We start from the raw sequence: 26,384 nt of genomic DNA, 5'->3' as shown, positions 1-26,384 counted from the left end.
CGGTAGGCGGCTGATGTTCGGACTCTACAAACAATAAGCTACTTCGACTGTCGGTATTTCAGAGTTACTATCCGACGACCGACTCCCGACGCACAGTCGGTCGATTCATTTAAATATATCATAACCGTCACGGACGGTTACTCCACTGATATCACGGTACAATTCATGAGGATTAATAACCCACTACGAGATTACCGTCTTGTGATTCTACGTTGCTAAATACGGGATCATATCCGACAGCTATGATAATCTACTCTATAAAAAGGGGATAAGACAATAAATTTTGGTAAGCCACTTTTCATGCTGAGCTGTATTTTCGTTTTCATTCATTTTACTATTGTCCAGTCTCTTTCTCTGATTTAAACATTGAAGAATCTCCGTCAAAAATAATTTTAATCAATATAAATTTTATTTTACAGGTATTCGTCTTCCGATGATAGACGATGAGGAAGTTAATCGCAACAGAAAACATCATTTGAACGTATTTTTTAACTCTCAGAAATCCCGAGAACCCTGTTACCATATTATTGTTGAGAACGGAAGAGAGATGCGAAATAAAGACAACATCCATATATGAGTCCATAGTACAAGATCATACTTTACTCCTGAGATAACGAAACTGCCTCTCCGGTCCTCACTTCTTCGCCTCCTCCTCCTCCTCGTCCTCGAAGGCGGCGACAGGGTATGATCTCCCGATCCCGGTGGTGGTCTTGAAGGTGATCTTGGTGTGATCGCCATCGTCGATGTACATGTCGGAGAGGGAGACCCAGATGAGAAGCTCCTTGGTCTTGACCCCGGTCACCCGCTTCATCCGCCAGTCCTCCACGAAGGCCGTCACCTCCGTCGCGTACGACACCGTCCTCCCGATCTTCTTGAACACGTGCTGGCTCCCCTTCCTCTGCTTCATCCACACGAACCCCGTCGCCCGGTTGTACCCCACCTCCTCCAGCCCGCTCAGCGGCAGCAGCCCCTTGGGCAGGTGGATCTCCCCAAGCAGCTCCAACGATTTCTTCTTGCACAGCTCCACCCCGTGGTAAACCTCCGCCCCCTCCCTCTGCCTGTCGATCCCCTGCCGCGCCGCCATACCTATGCTCTTTCTCTCGCTCCTCTTTTCCAATTCTAGGTTTCTTGCTGCGGGGATCTTTTCATAGGCACGGTGGTGAAGGGAAGTTACGAAATCCCCTGGAGTTTAAGCATCGATTGATGGAAAAGATTGAATCAAGAAGAAGAGAAAAGACATTAAATGCATAGTAACGTGGGTTATTAAGGAAGAAAAAGTATTAAATACGTGGCAGCGCACGTTGTTTAAGAGGGAAAAAGGTATTAATTATCCCTGGTCACTGTGGACCAAGTCCAGCCAATAATTTTACAAGAATGACGGCTTTGACCGTCGGAATGGGCCCGTAGTCCCGCGTCCTCACGGGCTTGGTGGGATTCGCTTGTTGGTCGCTAACGAGTCGAGGATGCGGGCGAGAGATCACCAACAATCGGGTCGCCTAGTACGGGTTTTCTGTTAGAAGTTGCTACGGGGGCACAAGCATACTGGCGAAAATGTGATCACCCGCGGCGCGGCTGATACAAGTATGTGTGGCACAGGGTAATGGATGATCCTAGTACTAATTTCATGCTGAATTAGATTAGAAATCATACCACTTTCCATGTGAGGAAATTTCTGTTTTCCTTATCTTATCCTAGTACTAATTTCATGCTGAATTAGATAAGAAATCATGCCGCCTTCCATGTCAGGAAATTTTTGTGTTCCTTATCTTATCCTAATGTTAATTTCATGCTGAATTAGATAAGAAATCATACCACCTTGCATGTGAGGAAATTTCTGTGTTCCTTTTCTTATCCTAATACTAATTTCATGCTGAATTAGATTAGACATCATACCACCTTCCCATGTCAGGAGATACTGTGTTCCTTCCTTATCTTCTTTTCATGTACAAGCTATCGAATTTAATAGGTGCGGATTAGTGGGCATACACCATAAAAGACTAGTTTTATATGGGTTTAAGCCATACATCAGCCATCCATCCATCAGCTCTTCCATGGTATTGCTTTCCATCGCTTATCATATCATTAGGGCTAGTATAAAAGTCAAAAGATTCGTGTGGTACGTGTCAGCCAATATCCAGCATAACGTTTATGTTTTAAAAAAAAAAAAAACAATAAAATGAGCATTAATATGATGGATGATCTCTAGCATTCATATGCATAATTTTTTATATTGACTTGCCTATACAGGATAAGCAAGCCAGCAACATACTTGACAAATCCCGTATCCGTCATATAAAGGAGAGCATGTAATTGTTTTTTTAAAAAAAAAGGGGGATCCGGGAGCTCAGGGGGAACAATTTGTTTCACATCAAAGTTGAGCCTTGTAGCGTTCTCTTGCTTCACAGCGCCGTACAGGGTGCAGAGGATCGATTTAATCTGGCACAGGTGAAAGTGGGTCGACCACAGGGATCGTGCAAGGAATCACCACCTTAAGAGGCCAATGTTTCATTAAACTTTATTTTCTGAGCACGAGCCATAGTTATAGGTTCTTCCATTCATCTATTAGAATGTATTGGAGGTTGGTTTCCTTAGGAATATGCAGAGTCTATTTGCTAGTGAGCTATTACGTACAAGCATGCTTGTGCAGTGTCGTGGGTTAACCAAAAAAAAAAAAAAAGACAAACTTAGTTAAAAGTCTGCAGAAGTTTGATGGAGTAGAGTTGCAATAAAATTAGCAAAGATAAATACAAGCATGGACATACTCTAACATTTGTTCCAATCGATCTAATCATACATGGTGTGATAGTGATTGCCAAAACTAGATACGTGACAAATCTGACTTTGAGACATTGATGTGTGACCATATATATATTGTTACATTTATATCAATACAAACATACTATGATAAAAGTTCCTATGCTATATGTGAGGGAAAGCATAAATGATTATATTGTATGTACATAAGTACATAACCTTTTTTTATATTTAGCTGACTAAAATTTTATGCTATTTAGCTGAGTAATAGTTGCAGTTGGCTTCTCCTTGCTCCAATTGGCTTTATACATGAGTTTTCTCCCTGCAATAATGCCTCCACCACAGAAGAAAGATATGCAGGTACCTGTTTGGTTGTGATAATTTCTCCCACCTAGTCGAACAGTGTGATTACTAGGAGTCATTATTTTTCCTCAAAATTTATGTGCACAGAGATCTTGGCAAGAACATGGGTTTTATGTGGTTTCCGTGGATTAGCTGTATCGGCGTCCTCACATGATGTTAGTTGCTATCACTTGTTGATACGCTAACTAGGGTCCACGGATAGCTGGTGATTTAAACATCAAAGGCTGCAATTGATTTTGGCTTGGCTCCAAAGATTGAACCAAAATCTCCAACTACACAAAATGCTCACTCTAAGAGAAGTGGCGTTTAATGCCATCTCATTGGTGCACTCTATCACTTTGAAGTCCGAATTGGCTTCATGTATTGTGAGCATCTTGAATTCGGTCCAGCCACCCGGCCGAGGACTCTAAACCTAGATTTCTAGCCCAACCGGACTGGTTAATTTTGTCCAGGTCCAATTTGAGCCTCTTTCGCGGATTTGTAAGCCCAGACCTTGCCAACAGGATGCTGTTCAGCTTCATCGTTCTTTGGCGGCCCAAATCTTGAGCAGGAGCCCATTTGTTTGGGTCGCTCAATCCCCTCGGCCTGGATAGGCCATTAACAGCCCCGCCAATTGATTCTGCCAGCAACAAAAAAAAAAACAAGTCAAATTATGACATGCCGGTTTCTTTTTCCTTCTGAACATGCAGGTATTATCAACAACCCATAAATTAACTACCCAGGATGAGTGATAACAAGAAAGCTATTGAAAGCTGTTGCCATCAACATCTTCAACTTTTGTTAACAACATCAATTTATGGACATAAATCTAATAATAACGCATCACATCTGTCTTTTGTGATATTAAATTACTAGATGTAAATGAATTTTTTATTGTTTTTTTTTTTTTGTTAATGGTACATTCATAGTACTTTCTCTTTTGGGCCGGTAAAAGTCAATGCCTTAATTATGTGGTTATAATATTGAAAGTTCATTATTCCATATCTTTTGAGACATCTGTTTCTTTGAAGGCAAAAAGGTGGTGTCAGCTAATGTGGCATAATTTTTTCTGAAATCTTTGCTGCCCTATAAGTATACATTATACATCTATTCCTCCACTAGCATGCTCCTCATTTTCTTCCCTATTGTTGTTTATGGCAAATTGATAAATGTTATAAGGTGGACTCATTTATTTTTCCTCTCTGTGAAGAATTTTTATTGGATAGCTCGAATAATGTGATTTTAAATATATAATACAAGATATGATTTTTCTTTTGTTGGCACTGGATAAGAGGTGAGTTTGAAATGCTTAAGAGCATTATCTTCAATTATTAGCCTATTTATCATCCGACGGTAAAACTATCAACAGTCAAGTTTTCAAGTACAAAGCTATCAAATGAGGAGTTTTTAAATTTATGTATTTAATTTGAAATATTCTAATAATAAATAAGTTATGATATTTCAAACACGTGCTTATTGCTTCATGGCTTTGCTGAAGGGAAAAAATAATATTACTTAGAAGCAACCCACATTGTGGATCTATTTCATATCAATAAAAAGTTTGAGCCAGATTTGGAAATATATTATTGACATTATATAATGTTATGGGATGCTATTTTTTTTAATGCTATATCTGCACATGGTATACAAAGATAGTGATGGTAAAAGAGGATGCTCGAGGGCTATATAAATCTATAGGACCTGCACCAGCTGCTACCAAGAGATCCAGCAGCCAGCACCCAAAACCATAACCAAAATGACAAGGACCTCAAAAGATACAACCTGGACCAAGGTTTGTACATACATTTTCCCTTTCAAAGAAAGGGGAACACAAAATCTAAATCTTAGTATTGCTGCGAGGTTCAAAACTCAGATAGCGAGATTGGATGAAGCTTTGCTGGAGTGGCTGTAGCGATCTGTCGAATCTCCTTCGGAAGAATCTGCAAAATAAGTCAAAAATCGATAGGATTCTCCGATCATTGATCCTCCGATGCTTAAGTCAATTTGAATCTCGAGAACAGAAGTGGAAAAAGTAGAATAGAGAATAGGAGGATTTATGTAAAACTAAAGGGTTTATGATTTTGTGGGAGCTAGAGTCCCAGCGGCAGAGCCTTTCTCTAGTTTGAGTTTGGAACTTGGAAGTCAGAACTTTTCTAGAGGATCCCTGCCCTCTATTTATAGAAGGATTGATGAGGCCGTTAGAAAATTTGTTAGGCCGTTGAAGAGTTTGTTAGGCCGTTAGAGGTCAGCTGTAAGTGAGTTAGAGCATAGTTGTATATATAAGTTGGAAATGAGGTCATATTTAGCTGTATATGCTAGTTGGAGATGAGTTGTAGCATGGTTGTATGTGAGATCATGGCCAGCTTGACTTAGTTGTAGAGATTATAGCAAACTCTCGCAGAATGATTGCTGCCGTTAATGTAATGATTTATCTTGATAAAAGATCAGGTGAGATCAAGTATTATATGAGATCGGACGTCTCGGATATATGGAACACTTTGCTTCAAGTCGATATTTATATGAGCTGAAATAAATCAGATCGATATTTATATAGTTGAAATGAATCAGATTAGTATTTATATGAGCTGACCATAATACTATAAAAAAGTCAATTCAGATAGCTTAGGTCAGCATTCAGCCTCCAATTCAGGTCGCCATTCAGCCTCCAATTTAGATCGTTTTATATGAATTCAACCTTCAATTCAGATCGGCTTTCTTATGAGCTCAGTCTCTGGTTCAGATCGACTTTTTATGAATTAGTTCTAATTCAGATCGGTTTTATATAACTCAGCTCCAATTCAGATTGACTTTCTTATGAGCTAAGGTAGGATAACCCCTACAATACTTAGGATCGGTGTGTTGAGTGGGTATAATCTTAAAACATTAGGCAGAATAATTTGGGGAAGAGAATGTAACTCCTGATCGACTAGTTTCCAGAGTACCAATTGATCTTAAATAGATTATCCAGCAAATGGAATTTATGTATAGATTAAATGAATTACAGAGGAACCCATTTGACAATAACTTAGGCAGCTGATTAATGCAACAAGGAACTCAAATAGGCAAGGTCCTGTAGGAAGCTTTATGACAACAGCCAGCATAAAGAAAACAACCACAGAAAACTTTGTAAATATGTAATTATGCGCAGAAAAATTCCCTGTAGGTCATAGAATATCACGGTGACTAAGTTTCCACTGGTCCTCACTTGTAGACCATCCAATCAATAGGTTGAGAAGCATAAAAAGCAGAACTATCTAACACTATGTATTTAATTGGAAGTCACAAATAATATATATGCTGTGATATAGGAGAGAGGACATTATAAGTCTCACATTAGTTGTAAGTCAAAAAAGATTCTGATTTATATGGAATAGGATTTTCTTTCTCTCATAAGATGTTTTTTAAGAGCAAAACTATGAGGCTTCATGCTATAGTAGTCAGAGGCTAAAACGGACGATACCTCAAATATGATCCTCGTAACAATAGAGCCGAGTATGAATGGAATTTGGGTCACTAACAAGTAAGAATGACACAAGTCACAATGTGCTTAGTTTCAAGTATCAACAGCCTATTATGCTAGTTCTCAATGCCAGGATAATGATAAAGTGGGTAGAAAAATATTGTGCCACTGGAAGCATTGCTGTGCCAATTGGACAAGAATATAATAGATGATAAAATGCATGGCTGCATGAGCAAGATAAATAGCATAAGAGTGTGGATCACCTTGTTACATAAACCTCGGGTACAGTGGCCGTGGAAAAAAGTTATGCGCCAAACTCCAGTAGTTAGTTCAGTAGAACCTCACCTGCTGCCACCAGAAAGTACCAGAACCTTCTCTCTTTAACATTTTATGCTTTGACTGGACTTGATTAAGGGACATATTGGAGTGACAATTAGTACACAATGTGGCCATCATTCAAGATTTTATCTTTATGATATATTGAATATCCCTATAATCAGCCATTAAAATTTTACACAATTCTAGAGGTAAGATGTCACCACAATTATAATTAAAATTGCCTTCCAAAACTACTATGAATAAATAATTAGCAGCCTTGTCAGCTTTCTGGAAAGTATGAGATGCCATAAATCCTCTAAGAGAGGATTTTCATTGGTTAATGTCTCCCGATAAAGGAGACTTAGTTAGCTTACCTGAAGATGACTTGAAGATCCATTTGATAATAGTTAATGAGTCACCCCCCAGCCATAATCTTTGTGTTTGCAGTTCATTAACAGTCACTATCATATCCAACCAATTATACAAGGGCAGTAGTTGGTGGTAGAACTCTATTCATAAACATTTTTTTTTTTTTCAAAATTTTTTTTTGGTGGGGGTAAGACTTGTTTTTTAAGAACTCTATTCATAAACATTCATATCTACTTTGTTTCCACTAAATGTGATACGGAAATGGTAAAGATTACAAAGTGCAAAACCGGTGAACGATTAGAGAAGGTGGAGTCGTTCGCTCGAGCGGCCGATCTGTTCTGAGGTCCGGTTGGTCATGTACACGTGTCAGTCGTCAATTGGCTATGACAACGTGCTCCCGGATGAGTAATCGTTAAATGCACGCTACCACGCAGGCACAAAATCCCGCACACCAGGCTTGAGCCAGCCGGCCGCCCTTCCTCCGCCCTCTGGCCCCGGCCGCGATCGCAGTCTGGAGCGACAGAGATCGGGCTGCGATAGGCGCCCTTTTCCGTGGTTGACTCCCAACTCCGAAGCGCCATAAAGCAGTCCGGCCCACTGCTCCTCCTCTCCTCTTCTCCCTCCCAGTCTCCCGTCCTTGCCCCCGGATCTCGTCGAAGAAAAGACGAGGAGTAGAAACCCTAATACCTCACAGCGGCGGGCATGTCGTCCAGGCCTTTACCTTATTCGATGCAAGACGTCGATTACGACAATGCCAAGTTCCGCCACCGATCCCGTTTCAAGGTTCCCTTCCCTCCTCCTTTCCCAAGTTCTTGGTTTCCCTCATATTTTTTGATACTTTTTTCTTTGTTCTCATTGTTGCGATCCGATATTTGTGAGCTAATATAATTTCATGTGAATTGAATTGCTTCGCGTGTTCTTGGTTTATAATTCTGTGGATTTTTGTGGTTCGATGGGCTTGTTTTGGCGTTTTATTTCGAATTTGGGTCATTTCTATGTCAGAAAAAAGTTCTGATCGCAGTTTGATTGTTGTTATATTCTTGATCGATATGACTTGATCTGGTTGGTGGATCTGATTCTTTTGCTCGATTTCTTTTCTGTTACATGATCCTTGGAACGAGAGGTCACGAAAGCTGATTGACATTTGTTTGGCAAACCATCGTTAGTTGATGCCGTTCTTGATCCAGGAAGAAAAGAAAAGGGATATAGATTATCTTTTATCCCCCTTTTTCCTTTACTTCTCGCCAGTCTTTTTTTTCTGAGAGAAGATTCTGAGTAGAATCATTACTCACCCTTCATGTTAGTTCTTTATGTAGAAAAGGTAAACAATCACCATCTTGGTGTTGTCTATAGTTATTTGGTCATTCACTCTGCTTTATGATTGCTTATTTATTAGATTCACCTAAGGAATAGTCATCTAGAAGTAGGCCTTGACTGAGGCTGAGTTAGGTCTCCTTATTGCTTTCAAATTTTAAGACATTTTCCTTTTGTTGGTCTTAAGCAAGCCAAAGAATTTCTAGCTGATGACCTTTTCTTGCTGCTTTTAGATACATGGGCATAAAAGTCTAAAATCAATTGCTTGATCTATTGCCTAGGATCTCTACCTAACAATAAGGAGATGAAGGGATTGTGGTGTAGCCTGCAGGGAACTAAAAGATTGAGTAAGACTATGATGCATATCATTTATGCCTTGTCTAGACAGTAGACACTCATGTAGTGGAAGTTATTACCTGCTCCAGTCCTCAAGTTGTTTCCTTCTGTCGTCTTAGCTTTTCTAATTCTACCTCGCTGGACCTGTGCTGTGGACATTGCATCTAAACATCCGAACAGGGCTTAATGTTTTTAAAAAGAAGTTGATACGAAACAACAAGTCCTTTAATTCCTTCATCAGTATTCTTGATCAAGATGGATTTGCACCATTTTTTATCACTTGTTTGAAAAATCCATTTACTTTCATTTTCAGATTTATGATTTATATGCTCTGTATCCTAATTCAAAGGAAACACCAACCACTTAAATAGCATCAACTAGATAATTTTTAGATCTTTGTTAGATGGGCCTGTGCTTCTTTCTCAAAGTGTATTTTGTTATGTACATATGATCCAATGACTTCTAAACCACATTTGCGGAGGAAGATTTGAGTGTCAAACTGTCAATCATGTTGCACATGTAAATTCGTCATGACATTGTATCTATCCCATCCTTTAGATTCAAATACTCAGTTGTGCTTCCTTTAGGCCCATTAAGCTCCGGTTTTAGTCATATTTACACTTTCAACATTTTTGTTTGAGTTCTAGAGGTTCATCCAAGAATATAGAGAACTCAAAAATGTTAAAGCATTAGAAAAAATATATAGAATAAAGATAAACAAAATGATTCAAGAATATGCATTAGATAGTGTTCTAGATACAATGCTTCTGATCTTTGTATATATAGTTTTGATAGTTTCAAGTAAGAACTACATATATATAATAAAAGACATGAAAATGTTAAAGTTCTTGTTTCACTTTTTTTTTGGGGTAAGAGAAAGCATTTGCACGTCTTGTGTTTCACACCATTCCAAAGTATAAATATCATTAAATTGTTCGATAATAATTTGAAAACTGTCAATCTTAAGGTTGACAAATGTATGAGTCTTTGAGGTGCAGATTGTGAATCTTCTTCATAAACAAATAGGGAAGAAATCATATTTTCATGAATAATGGCATGATTTTCTCTTTTGAAAGTTTTATCGTGGATAAAAAAAAAACTTACACAAAGATTTTTGATGCACAAATCTATAGGAGAAAGGTTGATGGATATGCTAAGAACTCATTGCTGTTTTGAACTTGAAACCCTTCAAAGGTGATTTGAGTCCAAATCTTACAAATTCAAGTGCAAATCTTGCAAGTTTTCTATTTGAGAGGTTGAATCTATTTGATGAATTTTGTTTTCTTTCTCATTGATGCTTTTTCAAAATCAAAACATTTTTTTTTGTGTTGGTCATGCAGTTTCAATCATAACTTAAATGAATGGCATCCTTAATATTAATTATATCAATAGAATTGCTGTTTTTACTCATTCTATGATAGGGCTTGAACTGGCCTTGGCCTGGGTTGACATGAGCCACACCCTTGCCTGAGCCTAGGCATTGGGTTGGATCGAAGCCCCAAAAAATTTTGGAGGTCAAGCCCGAGCTTGACCTAAGCTCGAGCCCAAGTCTATCTTGAATCCTTAACGAGCCCTATCCAATTAAGCCCATAAGGCAGAGCCGAACTAGAACGAATCCTTCCCCTTCCACTAGCACAAACACTAGCCCTAATCCTAACCATAGCCCTCAACCTCATCATCATTTCTCTTCATTTTTTTCAATCTGAGAACATCCAATAATCAAGAAAATAAATGAGGAGAATGGCGAGTTCAGAGAGCGTCTTGATGGAGGCCAAGAGTTGGACATTGGAGAGGGACTTTGCTAGTTGAGGTCATCAGAGAGGGAGGTTTCATTGGTGGTGATTAGGCTTGGCAATGGGTTGGGTCAGGTGCGGATTTGGATCGACCCAAATCCGACCCGATATCCTAGCATTTTGATCCGAACCGGACTCGTGACCCAGCGGATCAACACTTTTTTTACCCATACCTATCCGAATGGGTATCAGGTTACCTGATCGGATATCCGTCCCGCCTAAATAAGATTTTCTAGATGAAAATAGAAGTATTGAATAATAACCCATTATCACTCTTCAGCCCTTGAGGCTTTAACCAAGTCTAAAGGCCATAAGGTCTATATTTCATACAACCAGTCCACATTTGAACAATACATATACATAAGATCGGGTCGGGTTCAGATTGGGTAATGGGTCAGGATGGCCACTACTCGAACCCGATCTAACCGAACTCGAGATATAAATTTGTCGGGTTCGGATCGGGTCGGGTCAAAATCCGCCCAACATGTTGACCAACTCGACCCATTAGGGTCGGATTGGGACAGGATCCATCTAGGTTGGTTGTAATTGCCAGGTCCAGCGGTGATGGAGGCTGTGTTGACCTAGTGGTGAAGGTCAGAGTAGATCATGAAGAGGAGATCGACTGATCACCATGGCTTCATTTTATGGTGGCTCCACCACCAGGGCCTGACTAGGCTTAGTGGGTACTCGGTGACCTGATGCTGGTAGAAGTCATACATCCCATTATTGTATACATCTGGCATGGCAGCTGGTTCAAAGAGGGATCGATTTGAGGGGCAGAGAGGCTTTAGGGGGTCGATTTGGTGAAAAGAAGGGTGGATAAGGTGATTGGGATTTGGGGTAGTTTTTTGTAATGGAGAAGGATCAAATGATATCTTTGGGTGTATCATCCAAGTCCTCTCTATCAAAGTTTTAAATTCCGTGAGACGGGGTTGTCCCAGTTTCTCCATGGAACGGGACGCGCCACCATCTTGCCTCGTCTCGATATTTGGGATAGAAGATGTTTCAAGATGTCCCAATTAGGACATTGGTACGCTAGCGAAATGGCCTTGTTCCGACACGTGGGGTGGTATCCTGTTCCGGTGTCTCACGGAACATCGCGGGACATCCCACTAGGACTTGAATCCTTTCTCTCTATCACTGAAAATCAACCAACCCCAATGGGGCATCAATGGAGGTTTTGGGGAAGGAGGAATCAGAAGGGAACAGGGAGGGAGAGGGTGAATGAAAGGAGTTGGAGGGGAATGGAGGGGATGGGGAGGGAGAGGGTGAGGAGTGGGAGGGGAATGGGCACATAAAGAGAGAGGATGCATGTTGCACTAAGAGAGAGGAGGGGTCATGCTGGATCAGGTTAAAGATCCTTGTTGTTTGAATGTCTTGGTTATGTCGGCTCAAAAATCGGGCCTGGTTCCAGCTAGGTATTGGGCTTTGGCTTTAGATCACACATGGGTTGGGCCAAGCATTGACTTGAACTCAACCCGTCATGCCTAGATCCAAGCCCAAAGTAGACTTTCTTGGCCTAGGTCCAAAACCTGACCTGAAGTTGGTCCATGCGACGGTCCTCGAGCCATCTTGAGCCCATTTCTAGCCCTAATCTACACTAAATGTGGTATAATATGTGCTTGCACCTTGCGTAGTACAATATACTTGTGCCTCAAGGCACTTTGCCTGTCTTAAAACCAAGGTTCTTTGTTTATGCTTTTATTCTTAGTTGTATATTATTCATTTTTCTTATATGAAAGGTTTGTTGATTGCATTAGTATGTTCATTTGGTATTTCAAGTGTAGATCAAATGGAATATAGTGGACCTTCAATAAGGCATTAACTAGCTACAATGCAACCAATAATTTAACATCTTTATATTCTCAACATGCTTAGTCTTATTGCCTTCTTTAGTATAAAGATCCAAGTTGATGTATCATAACTTGGGATCTTTTTCCATGCAACTTGTCTTGATAATTGAGACTCCATTGCTATGCTTGTCAATAATCACATGCTGGTTCCATAATCACCAATGAAAGATGACCTGAAGTGACATATGTGACAATTACTAGTTATTTATTGTATTCTTGAGTAGAGTCCGAGTAAGAATTAATTTCTTAAATTTTTTCTGTTATAATTAAAAACAATATTTGCCTTTTGATCTTGATATACTTTATAAGAAGCCATTCATGAAACATTGAAGCCTTTTGAGGTGATATATCAAGAGGCCTAGAAGGATCTTATATGACTTAAGAGATGATATATCATGAGGCCTCAAAATGATCACACCTTCGCTTTGGACAGTGGGATATTTGGTTCTTTGAGGGAGGTAGGGGTGAAAGTGGACTAGATCATATCTATTTGGATCCGCTTTCATATCCAAATCTATTTGGATATAGATAAAAATTTGAGCATTCGACTAATATCCTCATCTGTATCTATATCTATCAAAGAAAAATGGATGTGGATGTGGATAGATAGCTATCTGATCCATATCTAAATTTCAATTCTATTTGTCATCATGTTTAATCTTATATACACTCATGAACTTTGAAAAATGAACGATATATTTACATTTTATTAACTTGATTTATCTTCTACTTAGTAATATCTTTGATTTTATAGTCATAAAGTTTATCTAATTTAATTCGCATTTATTTCCATACTGTCAATCTCTGATTTGTATCCGCAACCATTTAAAACAAATATGGGTATGAACTTTTGCATCCTACTAACATCCATACCCATATCTATATTTGTCAAACAAAAACAAATATGGATATGGGTGTACTAATAACCAATCCTTATTTGATCTGTTTTCAGCCCCAGAGTGCGGGTTATTGGCTTTTATGTAGCCCTTCATCGTTAAACAGGCTTCATGTTTGACCATGTATTGTGTATGCATGTTGTATGAGAAAACCATAGCCCATTCTTAAGCTCATCATGAGTTGTTGATTCAAAATCTATATTGCTTCAGATTATGTTAATTCAATTCTAATCTTGTGAGAATGGTGGTTGGGTTTACTTGACAAAATGGATTTGTCATTGACCTCCTTAAACAAAGTAGATGAATTTGACCGGTTTGACTTGAAAGCACTCGTATCGACTTTTGCATAGGGTATTAGATCTAATTACAATTGGCACATGAAAGCACACTGTCATAAAGACTGATCTGTTAACAAGGAGACAGGTAATCCATGAATTATACCCAAAAATTGCTATTCTTATAAAAAAGTAAGGAACATGTTGGTGCTTTAAGCCTTGGGTAACTATCATGTTGAATGCAAACTTATGTATATGTAGGCTAGACCTGAGACAGGTTCAAGTCACTTGTTCGTTAACTTTTAGTTGATTATTATTGGATCTACTATTTCTTATGGTGTGTGCAGCAAAGTATGTCCTGGTCACACCATATTCTATTAGCTAGAAATGATATTATTGACTACATTGAAGTAGTGTATTGGTATAGACTTTTCATTCAAAGAAGAGGGAGTTATTCATTGTATTGCCTATTGAATATCGAATTCATCATGCTTACATAAAGGTTAGTTATTAGTAAAAACCTCTAGTATGGTCTGCCTTGGACTTGTTGGAGCCAGAACTTTTCTTCCTTGACAATTATTTGGTAACAAATGATTTATTTAAAGAAATCTTACATATAACAAAAACTGTACCTTTCATATGGTAATGCTTATTTTAATTATTAAATTGATACTTCTCCCTTTAAATCTAAAGACTGTGCTTTAGAAACTGAAAATGATGAGAACAAACTTAAAAGGTAGTTATACAAGAGATAAATATGGTGCATTATATGGCTAAGCAAGTCCAAAAACTTAAAAATGATTTTTTTTAAATGTAAAAAAAAAAAAAGAAGAAAAGTATCTTTCAAAACTCCCACAATAAAAAAAATGTGCATATGATCAATAAACTTCAGAAAAGAAGTACAAAACATAGTTATATACAGCCCGATAAAAATGATAGAATAAATGTTCTGTTATCATATTATACATGCCTTAGTTCTTAACTCAAGGTTATTTGAATCTTTTATGCTGCAAAATAATCTTCACATCTTGTCCTTCTTTATGGAGAGAGGGAGATGTGGGGTAGCTAGAGAGATTTTATGTGGACAGTTTTCTGGAAACAATAACCAATAGTTAATTCAGTTCTCTTTCTTTGTTTAGTAGGGGTGGGAGATAGAGGGTCGGTGAGAGAGATGTGAGAGGCCTGGAGAGATATCAGAGGGGGTTGTCTTTAGTGGAAACAAATGGAGAGGATTGAAGAGAGAGAAAGGAGAGGGATATGAACAATCCAATTGCACTAAAGAGTAGAGAAGTTAAACTAATGTGTTTACTTTTCCTACTTTTTTTATTTGCATAGATAAATAAGGCCAGGATTTTAGGGATTAGAGAGTCTAGTTCTTGTGATATAGAAGGGGAGGCTGGTTTTTTTGGGTCAAAGACTTTGTGATGTTGCCCTCTGTAGCCAAATTGGAAGTTTCCAGTATGCATGTCTCAATTTTATCTTCACAGAGGGTTATTGGGTCATCACCAACAAAATCATGGTTGAGAGCATGCAAAGAAGGTGCTGCAGTATTAGTATATGTACAGGAATCCAGAATTTATGCAGATATGCAAAAATGATAATCTTCTGGATTAAATAGTTATCAAGATTAAAGATTATGTCATCTTTCTCACGTTTCTTCAGATCTTTTTATTGGTTGACACCATTGCACTTATGTTATGAAAGCTGTGGGTAAGTATGCTGCTTGAATCTGCTCAAGTCATTTGCAGGATGAACAAAGATGCATTAAATCATCCTAGAGTGTATTGGAGAAACAACTCAACAAGAAAGGTTCTATAGTTGTCTACAAGGATATATTCTTCATTTGGGAAAGAAACATAATTAATGAACGCAGGCATCCTCCTGTTCCTACACTAATTATTCATTCTGATTAGTGACTCTTATCTGAATTCTACCTTAAAACTCATTTTCTCTCATGCTTCTTTCACCATCTCTCTCTTTTCTCCTCTGCCTATCCAGTTAAATTTTAATTGCACCAATGAACCTCAACATCATTTCTGCTATTACTTGTTTCTTCAACTCAACCTCTCTACTCACACACTGTTCTCTCTGTAACTAATCTCCAATTAGCCTTGGCTCTCATCCTATTATCAGTTCAAATTACACTCTACCATACATGATGCCGAGAGAATGAATAGGTTGGTAATAAATATATGGTTCAAATTTCTTCCTGGTTTATTATCCTGTTTAATTATTTTTTCTCCCTTCTCAGTTAGTTCAATCTGACCTGGCATGTCTAAGGTTCACAATATCACTAGTATCCTGTACCTCTGTAGTTATATCAACCTCATTAGCTTTGATATGCTATTATCTTTGAAATAACAAAAGATTAAAGAATTTACTTCACGGAATTCAAATGTCAATAATTATGTCGATTGAAGCAACCATGCTTGTAGAAATCTATCTCTGTGCCTCATAAACTCTTATGTAGACAGTCCTCGAGGTCATGCAATATCTCTTGGCATCAAATTTATATAGCCATTCTTCCTCTGCAACTTGCATTTCAGCTTAGATATAAGAAATATGTAGTTTTCAAAGTAAAGATGTCCCATCCATGCAACTGCAAAAGTTTTTTTTTTTGTTCTTCTGCTATTCTATAAAGACATCAATTTTGGTCTATTTAAAACCTCTGCCAAATGTAATGCCTTTCTTGCACTGTTGTCTTTTTCCCCATTGTTGTTCCAATAGGATGAGCATCCCAAACTCATCCTGTCATCTACCATCTTCATAATCTTTTTATGGTGATAGGATATAGAATTATGCTTTGATGATAAGTTCGTATGGCTGCTTTTTTTCTTCTAGATGATAACTCAGTTATTAAGAACTAATTACATCTGAGATGACATTTATAACAGTTAAAATATCATATTATGGGTTGAATCTGAGATTGTTTGTATGCATTGTTTCTTTTCTGTAGGTGATTACTCAGGCATTGGTTACCAGTAGCATCAGATATGATGTGGAACATGCAGCATAGGAAAGTTTTTGGTGCTATTGATGATTGTTGGTTTAACATACTTAATGGTAGGGCATAAAGTTTCCAATCATTCTGCACCCAGTGAACTTTTGGATGGTTTTGTGGTTGGGGAAAATAAGCTTTCCAAGGGAGTTGTCCATACAATTGGAAGATCCTGGAGAAAACCTCCAAGGATTCCTCCTCAACTTCCTCCTACTGAAGTGCATAATGGTACTTCTAATCTTGATCAAAAGAAGCTATATCTTAGGTCTGAATGGATATCCAGGCAACAAAAGGTTAAAGAGGCATTTCACCATGCATGGTCTGGCTATAAATCCTTTGCAATGGGTTATGATGAACTAATGCCCTTGAGTCATAGAGGAATTGATGGTTTGGGAGGTCTAGGTGCAACTGTCATAGATTCCTTGGACACAGCCATGATAATGGGTGCTGATGAAATTGTTTCTGAAGCAGGAATGTGGATAGAAAAACACCTTATGGAAAGAATCAGTACAAAAGGGCAAGTCAATTTATTTGAAACTACCATTCGTGTTTTAGGGGGGCTTCTCAGTGCTTATCATTTAAGTGGGGGTGAACATGGCACCTTGGAAGACAGTGGAATATCCATGACTCGTCAAGGAGCTAAGCCAGAGATCTTCTTAAAAATAGCAAAGAATTTAGCTGACAGACTGTTGTCTGCGTTTACTTCAAGTCCAACATCAATTCCTTTCAGTGATGTCATTCTTCATGATAGTACAGCCCATCCTGCTCCTGACGGCATGAGCAGTACATCAGAAGTTTCAACCTTACAACTTGAGTTTAACTACCTCAGTAAAATTTCAGGTGATCCAAAATATGGTTCAGAGGCAATGAAAGTATTGGAACATTTAAGGACACTTCCCAAGGTGGAAGGTCTGGTGCCTATTTACATCAGGTAAATGATTTCTGTTTAACTTGTAATCAGCAGTTCTATTCCTTTGAATTTCTTCTCTTTTTAGCAAATGATAGCATTCATCATATTTTATTTTTGACAAGTTTTTATCCTGGTTTGAACTAGTCACTCTTAAGAATTATGTCATGAAGTCATGCACGACTGCTTTATAGTGTAATTCAAAGTGAGGTGGACTAGACCGTCATTATGCACTTGACGACAATTCACTAACAACCTTTGCTAGTCATCTTGGACATACCTCACTGGAGCAAGTCTTGTTTTTCATTTATGTTTCTGATAATACAAGTCCTAAATAAATTCGTGAGGTAGGAGGATGTTTTTTAAGACGTGGTTTAATGCTTAGTTTGAATGCCTCATTTTTGTTTGTTTTAAAACTTCTAATTTATAAAATTGGAAAATGTCATAGCAATATGAATCTATTTCGGTTTGACTGTAATCTTTTTTCTTTGGAATTTCCTGCTATGAAGCATGGACACATATATGCGATACGAACGCAAAAATAATGTGGATACACCAATACAAGAAATCTTGAAAAAATATGACACAGTGTGGCTGGATACAGCAGTAGAATGAACACACATGCACAAGTACTTGCTTGCATGTAGAAAAGCATCCATTAAAATATGATGGTTATCAAACATACTCCTAACATCAACATCCACGAACTTTGTGATTTAATTATTGTTCAAGTCCACATTGTATATGATTGTTCTTCTTTTGTAAATGCTTGCTCTTTAATTATAATATTCTCTGGACGGTCTTTAACAACTTTAAGCAAAATTAGGTGCTGTTGCTATGATCCCTGCCTCACCATCAGGTTTGTTCATGTCAGAGACTCTATTGAAGTCATGTAAACTTTGTTGTGCCTGATACATTTTTGTTGAATAATAGTTATTATGGCCCTTCATAGGTTTTGCAAGTGTCCAAGGATGACTTACATAACAAATAGCTATTATAGCTATTTGTTGATACACAGAGCTTATCTTTCTTGAGTCCAGGAAATTTACAAAGGTATCATATTAAGAAGAACTAGAGCCAAAAATTTCACATAACAGCAGAGAAGATAACTGAAGAATTTGATGTGTTTTTAAAGGAGTATCATTGTTTTAAGTTTAATTCCGTACTTGTTGGATAGAGCTTCGGCACTTGGTTAAACCATTAAAGTTGGATGAAATAGCAGCTGAAGAATGGAGCAATGAGCTTAAAGACGAACATGCCACGAATATGTTTGATTGCATCTAATAAATTGTGCTTCATGTTACATGGGATAACTATGATATATAAACTACTTAATTGACTTATTGCTACGATTTTTTTGGTTGAAATTTCTAATTCCTATATGTCCTATTATTTCCTGATAAATTTTACTGCTGCATGCTAGGAGCGTGTGCCTTTTCTTGAATCTCTTAACCAAAATGTTTGACTATTTGTTTGGCAGATTTTAATCCTAATAAATTTGTGCTTCAAAGAGTGTGGATTAATATTTCTTATGAACTGATTAATTAATTTAGCAGCCGTAATCTTTAGTTAAATTTCTGTTTCTTATATATGTTATTCTTTTCCAACTGTTTATTCTATAGTTGATGACTTTCTTACTAATATATGCAATTTATGAAAAACGTTATGGTCCTTATTCTTTTGTGACCACAGTCCCCAATCTGGTCAATTTAATGGAGAGAACATTCGGCTGGGATCTCGTGGTGACAGTTACTATGAGTACTTAATTAAAGTGTGGATTCAGCAAAAATCTGGTCACAATAGCCAGCTAAAGTATCTATATGAGATGTATACAGAAGCAATGAAAGGGGTCAGACATCTTCTTGTTCGGAAATCTATACCCAAGGGGCTAGTTTTTGTTGGGGAGCTGCCCTATGGATCTAATGGTGGCTTCAGTCCCAAAATGGATCACCTGGTATGTAACACATCTTAGCGTGTTGCTGGTTAAAAACTGAAAAGAAACTTGTTTTTCTCTGGGAACATTTTATCTCTTGCAATTACATGACCTTTCTTTGGTCCTTTATGAAGACAACCACAGTTGGACACAAAGTTGCTGACAAGCTATATAAAAAGCTTTTATTAACTAAATGTTCATTGTATGTTATCTTGAGAACTATGATCTTTCATGCATATTAAGAGATTCCATGTCAGCTTGCAAAAGTGCAATGCTAGACGTCCAACTGTTTTCCGAAAATAGTTAATATGTCCTGATATTCTGCCAGAACCATAAGTAAGTCTATGCTTTTGCACTTTCATGGTCTCAAACATGGCCAAGGATATCCATGGTGAAAGGGCCAATAAATTAGTTCTCATGCTGCATGCAACCCATGCTGAAACCTATTCATTAATGCAATATTTTCAAATTGTTGTTGAAATGATGAATGCATTCTTGTTATCATCAAGGCATGGGAAGTTAAGTGAAGTTCATCTTCTCTTGGTATATCATCTTCTTATGATTGCTTTTCATTGGTAGACATGTTTCTGATGTCACAGAAATATAAGGGTCATCTGAAACCAAAAGTGCCTCTGAATTTTCTTTTTTGAATAGTCACAATTTCTAAGGTCATCGAAACAGTGTAGAAATATTTAGATACAGATCATTGAATGAGATTCTTTAAGGCAACAACTGCATTAGAAGTCCATTTGGTTCATGCTTAATTATAGCATGAATTTGCAAGAGAGGATAGATGGGATTGTAGGCAATAAAGGTTGATGCATTAGAAGTAAAGCTGCAGGAAGCAAGCTCAAAAAAAGCTGCAGGAAGCACAAAAGGGAACTTTGTCATATTTGGCTGTAGTAAGGGAAGATAGATTGATAGTTGATACAATTGATAGGAGGCAAGGAGTGAAAAGAAAATCTAACTGGGCTAAAATATAAAATCAAATTGAGTATGAAATTAAGAATCAAATCTAACTGTTGAATATCTGACCCAGTGGAAAAGCGAAGAGAGTCCTAGTTCTTTCCAAATTATGCTAAAGAATCAAAGATGATAAACACCCAACAGGATGTACTAGGGGATGAGATAACAGCTGCTAGTGTACCAAAACAGAACACTGCAAGGTGAAATAAGCTGCTTAAAATGATTGGTTAGCATGTCCACAAATTCAAACACTTTAGAATATACAAAGTGCCAAAGGAAACTATTCTTTGATTTTCTAGGTGAAATTAAGCCAATAATGGATGTACTGGAACAAAATCACATTGACCTGATAGAGCATTGATTTGCTGAATCCAATGCTAAATGAAAAGCCCTCGGCTTCTAGAAGATGATGTGATAGATAAAGGGTGAACCAGAATAGCCTTTGGCATCTGCTTTGGCCTTTTTGTCATGGAGGGAAGCTGGAAAATTGATTCTCGCACCCTGCACCATAAGGGAGAGATATTTGTCTAATTCCAGGCTCCAAGGGAGGCTCATCCTCCTCATCTGAACTCCTTTGGAGAAAAGTGAGCCATGGCCCTATCAATTTTGTATGATTCTAAAGAATTTGTTCAGTGGCTAGCTAATCAGATTATTATGAAGCCCTCCCCCCTCTTTTCCCCCAACATATGCAAAAATGCATGCTACTGTTGCCACTAACTTGTAGATATATTCTTAGGACATCTTGGTAGGAGCCTCTTTAGCACATGACCAGGCGCAAATTTAATCTGATAGGCATTGCTCTAGATACCACAGAGTTCTAAGATTCCATTTTCAACTTTATGTATTGGAAATAATATTGTTTTACAATCATCAGTTCTATTATGGTGGGTTTTGTTAAATTGCCAGATCTGATGGAATATGGTTGAAGAAAATAGGTGGAGAAAAAATGCTTGGATTAAGCAAATTCTTGTCTTCATGTGCAATCTGTGGTTGCATATATTTCACTTGTCGTGTATGAAATATGCAAGCAAACGCTATTTAATAATTGTCAGTTTTGATGAGAAGTCAATTCCTCAAAACTTTGATATTTCTATTTCATATGGTATATATTCAGTAGCACTTAAGAAACTCAAGAGTATGCTCCCAAATGTGCACTGAATTTAGTTTACAAAGAACTAATATTTAATCTGATTATCTGCAACCCTGTGTAATCAGAATCTTATGTTTTTTTGGACTTCTGAAAGTTTATTTTCATGCTTTTATCATGTGCTTGCCCAGAAATTTTTTGGCATCAGGAAACTGCTTTATCAGAATTTTTTGTCAAGCTTCCATGATCACAATCTTTATGTAGTTTCATCTTTTACATGGAGATGCATTTGCTGCCGTTTTGCAGGTGTGTTTCCTTCCAGGCACCCTTGCACTAGGTGCAACCAAAGGTATCACAAAGAAAAAGGCAGTTGAAGGTAATTTATTAACTGCAGAAGACTTGGAGAATTTAAAGCTTGCTGAAGATCTGGCAAAAACATGCTTTGAAATGTATTCTGTGACTTCTACTGGTCTTTCTCCTGAAATTGTTTATTTCCATGTTGAGGTGAGCTTGTTGTCAAACTGAAGGGATGTTATTGGTATTTGACAATGAACAGTCAATTCCTTTCATGTTGTGGATCTTTTTGCATTCTTGTTTTTGGCCATGCAGATGGTCAATTGAGCATTTCATTTTTAAACCAGGGTGGTTCTGAAGGGGGACCTGATGGCGGTAACAAAAGCTCCGTGTATGTAAATGATATAATTATCAAACACAATGATCATCATAATCTTTTGCGTCCAGAAACTGTGGAATCATTGTTTGTGTTGTATCGTATTACTGAAGATCCAAAGTAAGGTTTGCAACTCTCTTTCTGTTGCAGCATGTCTTGTTTGTATATTTTTGTTGTTTGACATCTGTATATGGAACATCAACAGATACCGCGAATGGGGCTGGCAGATCTTTCAGGCCTTTGAAAAATATACAAAGGTGGATTCTGGAGGTTATGCTTGTTTGGATGATGTCACAACAATACCCCCTCCAAAAAGAGACAAGATGGAGACTTTCTTCTTGGGGGAAACATTGAAGTATTTATATTTGTTGTTTGGAGACAATAATGTTCTTCCTCTGGATCAGTTTGTATTCAACACAGAAGCCCACCCCTTTCCACTTAACTGATCAACAGATTAGCCTCAATACTCCAACAACCATTCTGAGTATATCTTGACAATGCAAGCTTGAGGAAAGTCTATTATCTTGCATTGTGAGGAGAGTCAGCCATTGTCTTATTGATTGCCAAAATGATCGACATCTATGTGCTCGTCAGATTTATGGCATGGGATTTCTGGCACTGGAGAGGTTGTGGGATATATTCTGACATCAAATCCCTTTGCATGAATATATGTTAAAAGCAGACATCGAGGAGGTGATCGTCTACAAAATCAATTTTGATCTTCTAGTTTTTGTATTCATAAAAAGGCTCACTTATTTCCATATCTACATTCAAAGTTTCATACAACAATATTAGTTAAATCTGGGTTATCATTGAGTTCAGTCAAAAGCAGATAGGTACGGGATTATCTCTGTTTATTGTGAACCAAGAAGTTGGATGTAATTACGATATAAATTTGCTGTATGATTATTGGAGGTATTGAAATCTAGATACCTGGGTTACTTGTCAGAACTGATGACACATATTGACTTGGAAGTATGTGTTACTCTTTTGACTTTTTCTCATGCGTAGACCAAGGCTTACATTATGCCTGTGGGTATTGCTCTAACATATCTTGAATAGTCAGGTCAGATTACTATGGTGAGCTTGAATCATTCTTATATCTCAAGAAACAACTGATGACCCGTCTTGAACTACTGTAATGTCATCTGCTTCTGCATTAACTTGATTGACCACTTTTGTAGGATGAAGCAAACTTCTGACTGCAGGTTTGCAAGATAGAGTGATAACCATCCAAGGATAGCTCTGGATTAAGACTGAGACAGGTTGTTCTGTTAATATACAGTTACTAATCCCAGTTTAAGGTTTAGATGCTTTTTTGGAGAGGAGATTATATATCTGCTTGATTTTGGTGTTATATATTCTGTTTTTTATGTGATTGTAAATTTAGCATGGAACCATGTAAACGTAATCCTCCAGTTTAGTTTATAGGTTTTTCTTCAAATATTATTGTCAAAACAAACAAGCAATACTTATCCAGCAATTCTTAAAAGCTCGTCCAAAGTACCACCAGGTAGACTTATCAGCTTTCCGAGTTGTTTTCTAGAGCATTGCGACTTTTGAGAATGCATATGAATGGCGACTCTTTTGTTGATGGTTTTCATGTGATTGCTATCAATTGAATTGCTGCCTCTCTTCTACCATGTAGAAAATCTTGAGTGCATGAATTGTTGGCTCCTTTTGCAAATTGCTTGGATTGTATTGGTTCTGCTCTTGGTATTTGTCTCTATTTCAATTTGATGGTCTTTATGAATTTTGTCCTGTCCAACCCTAGCATCTGGGATGTCCATGTTGTTACTTGTTCAAGTAATAACTCGGCCATTTCAAAGTCGTCGTTCTGAATAGCTCTATGAAGAATTTGCGTATTTCAAGGCTTTTTAATCATGTCCAAATTGCTATTTGCCTTGTACTGTAGGATTCCTGTGTCCTTTGATTCCATTATTGGTTGTTTCTAGGCCTGATTTTCTGTAAAATGGTGCACAGAAGCATTAGCTCTTATTTCTTCCGAAATGAGAGAATGATTTAAGAACTCTGCATGGTGTAATTAGGGTAGTCAAAATCCAAGGTGCACCTGGAAAAGGTTATTCATTCCAATAGTCCCACATTCCATGGTTTTTCTTATCAAGTTCTCGAGTGTAATGCTGCTCAGGTTAAGAATTTGTGAGAGTGCAATTGTATGGACAGTAAATGGTTATGGCCTGTAACATCGAACCCCTCTCTCCCTAAGTACTTCTCTAGAAGCTGCCCTTTGTTGAACCAGTATAAAGATGAGCAGTCCCTCTGTTAGATGCACATATTGGGGACATGCATTTGTAAGTACATGAAACACTTAATTCTATTCCATCAAAACTTGGTCTTAGCTCCTGCAAGAAAGTCAATGAGCAGATGGTGTAACTTAGCAATTTTTTTTTTTTTGGTGAGAAGGTGTAACTTAGCTATTGTTCGTAAAGCTTTCAGCAGTAATGCTTTTGCTAATAGAGTTTTTAATGAGAAGTTGTTTACTGTTTGATTACTTTTAATTAAAAAACAAAGCATTTGTTTAAATGTTTTTATTTTTATTACTGTTCTCTACAAGGCTAGCTCAAAAAAAAAAAAAAAAAAAAAAAAAAAAGAAAGGGAGAAGAAGAAGAAGAAAACTCTAAGGATTACATGGTTTTCCACGGAATAATATTTGTCAAGAGAGATTCCAAAATGACTTTTGAGTGGGAAAGTCCGTCAAGCTTTCTACTTCGCGCTGGCAACCAGTGGGAGATTCATTGGTTTTTATTTTTATTTTTGATAAGACAATAAAGTTGTTATTTAACTATAAAGGTCAAAAAGAGTATACGTGTTTGAAGGAAATCAAAATATTACATAACAAACGCAAAGGCAGAACCACCCAAAAAACATATCCGCCAGATTTAAAGCCAAAACACGCTGAGATGTTCTGCACCTGCTGTTTCAGACAGTAAAGGATGACAACCCGTAGTATCTTGTTGTTTGAAATGATCCCATTTGGTATATAATCAGCCATAGAGAGCCTGATGATAGAAGAAGAACAGGAAAATTCAACAAAAGTATGTGCTTGTATCAAGTTGAGGCAGTTGAGTTTCTATGATTCTGTAAGAATACAGTAGCTGTTTATTTTCCCATGCTGTCCAGATGTGCATCTGATAATGAAGATGAACAAAGATATTGAGGGCCTCGATGTAAATGATCATGTAAGCAGTGTGAGTATAATAAGAAGATCAAAGCTGCAAAGAATGTGTACTGGACAAATCCTGTAAATATTCAACAAGTTGAGATAAACAGGTTTATAAAAATATAAACACTTAGAATACGATCTGGTCAACATCACCATAAGGAGATAACACCCAGGAACCAGCAATAAGTAGTAGATTAAACTCCCTTGCGGCTCAAACCACCAGCTGAAACCCCCAGCCAAAATAAGTAAGATTCTGAACATATGTAATGTAACACAAAGAACATTGTTAGAGGTCATAATAAACCAGTTCTGATAGTGGAGAAGATGTAATGAATATGTCCCCGCAACAGTAAGAATTAAGAACTCAGAGCTAGAGTGGATTCTGAAACCCCAATTCCTCCTACAAGCACTCTAAATTCTGTATTCACAATGCAAGGGAAGAATCAGGGTCAAAAGAAACCCAAGAACATTTTTATATATAAGAGAACTCATTAATATTTCTGGCCTCATCATCATTCAAAAACAATTCCAAAAGCATCAGGAGCCAAGATATCAGCTAACTCCGGCCAAACACGCTGCTGGGCAGAAATAATGAAATTTCTTTCCCTAGCTTTTTTAGTCAAGAAATCAGCAGTAAAATTGCTTTCTCTGTAAACATGAGTAACAGTGATAACCTGCAATTTGTTTTTCCATTCCCTCAGATCACACATCATAGGGTGAGAATTAACAGTTTTAGAGAAATTGTTAGCTCCACCTGAAGATGAGTAGCATTAATATCAAGCAAAGCTGCTCTCATTCCCAACCAAACCGCAGCCATCTCGGCAAAGGAGACTGATGAGGGCAACAATTTCTTGCCACCAGCTTGCACGAGTCTTCCCCAGCTATCCCGTACTATGTAAGCAACACCCACATCAGTCTGCATAGAGGCA

General features: G+C 37.6%; 2 protein-coding genes across 2 annotated transcripts; one reads left to right on the top strand and one right to left on the bottom strand.

Annotated features, from left to right (window-relative positions):
• Nucleotides 1-502: 502 nt before the first annotated feature.
• Nucleotides 503-1,240, bottom strand: LOC140859201 (uncharacterized). Its single transcript, XM_073260837.1, has one exon. It carries the CDS (start codon nt 1,082-1,084, stop codon nt 635-637), a length of 450 nt encoding a protein of 149 aa, XP_073116938.1. The 5' UTR covers nt 1,085-1,240; the 3' UTR covers nt 503-634.
• A 6,491-nt stretch (nt 1,241-7,731) lies between these two features.
• On the top strand, nt 7,732-23,222 carry LOC105048159 (mannosyl-oligosaccharide 1,2-alpha-mannosidase MNS3). Its single transcript, XM_010927372.4, is given in 7 exon segments — nt 7,732-8,026; nt 16,667-16,706; nt 16,709-17,639; nt 19,308-19,569; nt 21,908-22,105; nt 22,243-22,391; nt 22,477-23,222. Coding segments are annotated over 7 exon segments (1,902 nt in total). The 5' UTR covers nt 7,732-7,945; the 3' UTR covers nt 22,718-23,222.
• The last annotated feature ends 3,162 nt before the right edge of the window (nt 23,223-26,384 follow it).

The sequence above is a fragment of the Elaeis guineensis genome, chromosome 7 (genome assembly GCF_000442705.2).
Source record: "Elaeis guineensis isolate ETL-2024a chromosome 7, EG11, whole genome shotgun sequence".
Classification (NCBI taxonomy): Eukaryota; Viridiplantae; Streptophyta; class Magnoliopsida; order Arecales; family Arecaceae; genus Elaeis; species Elaeis guineensis.
The sequence above is the reverse complement of the archived record's forward strand: the minus strand, read 5'-3'. Positions and strand labels throughout refer to the sequence as shown.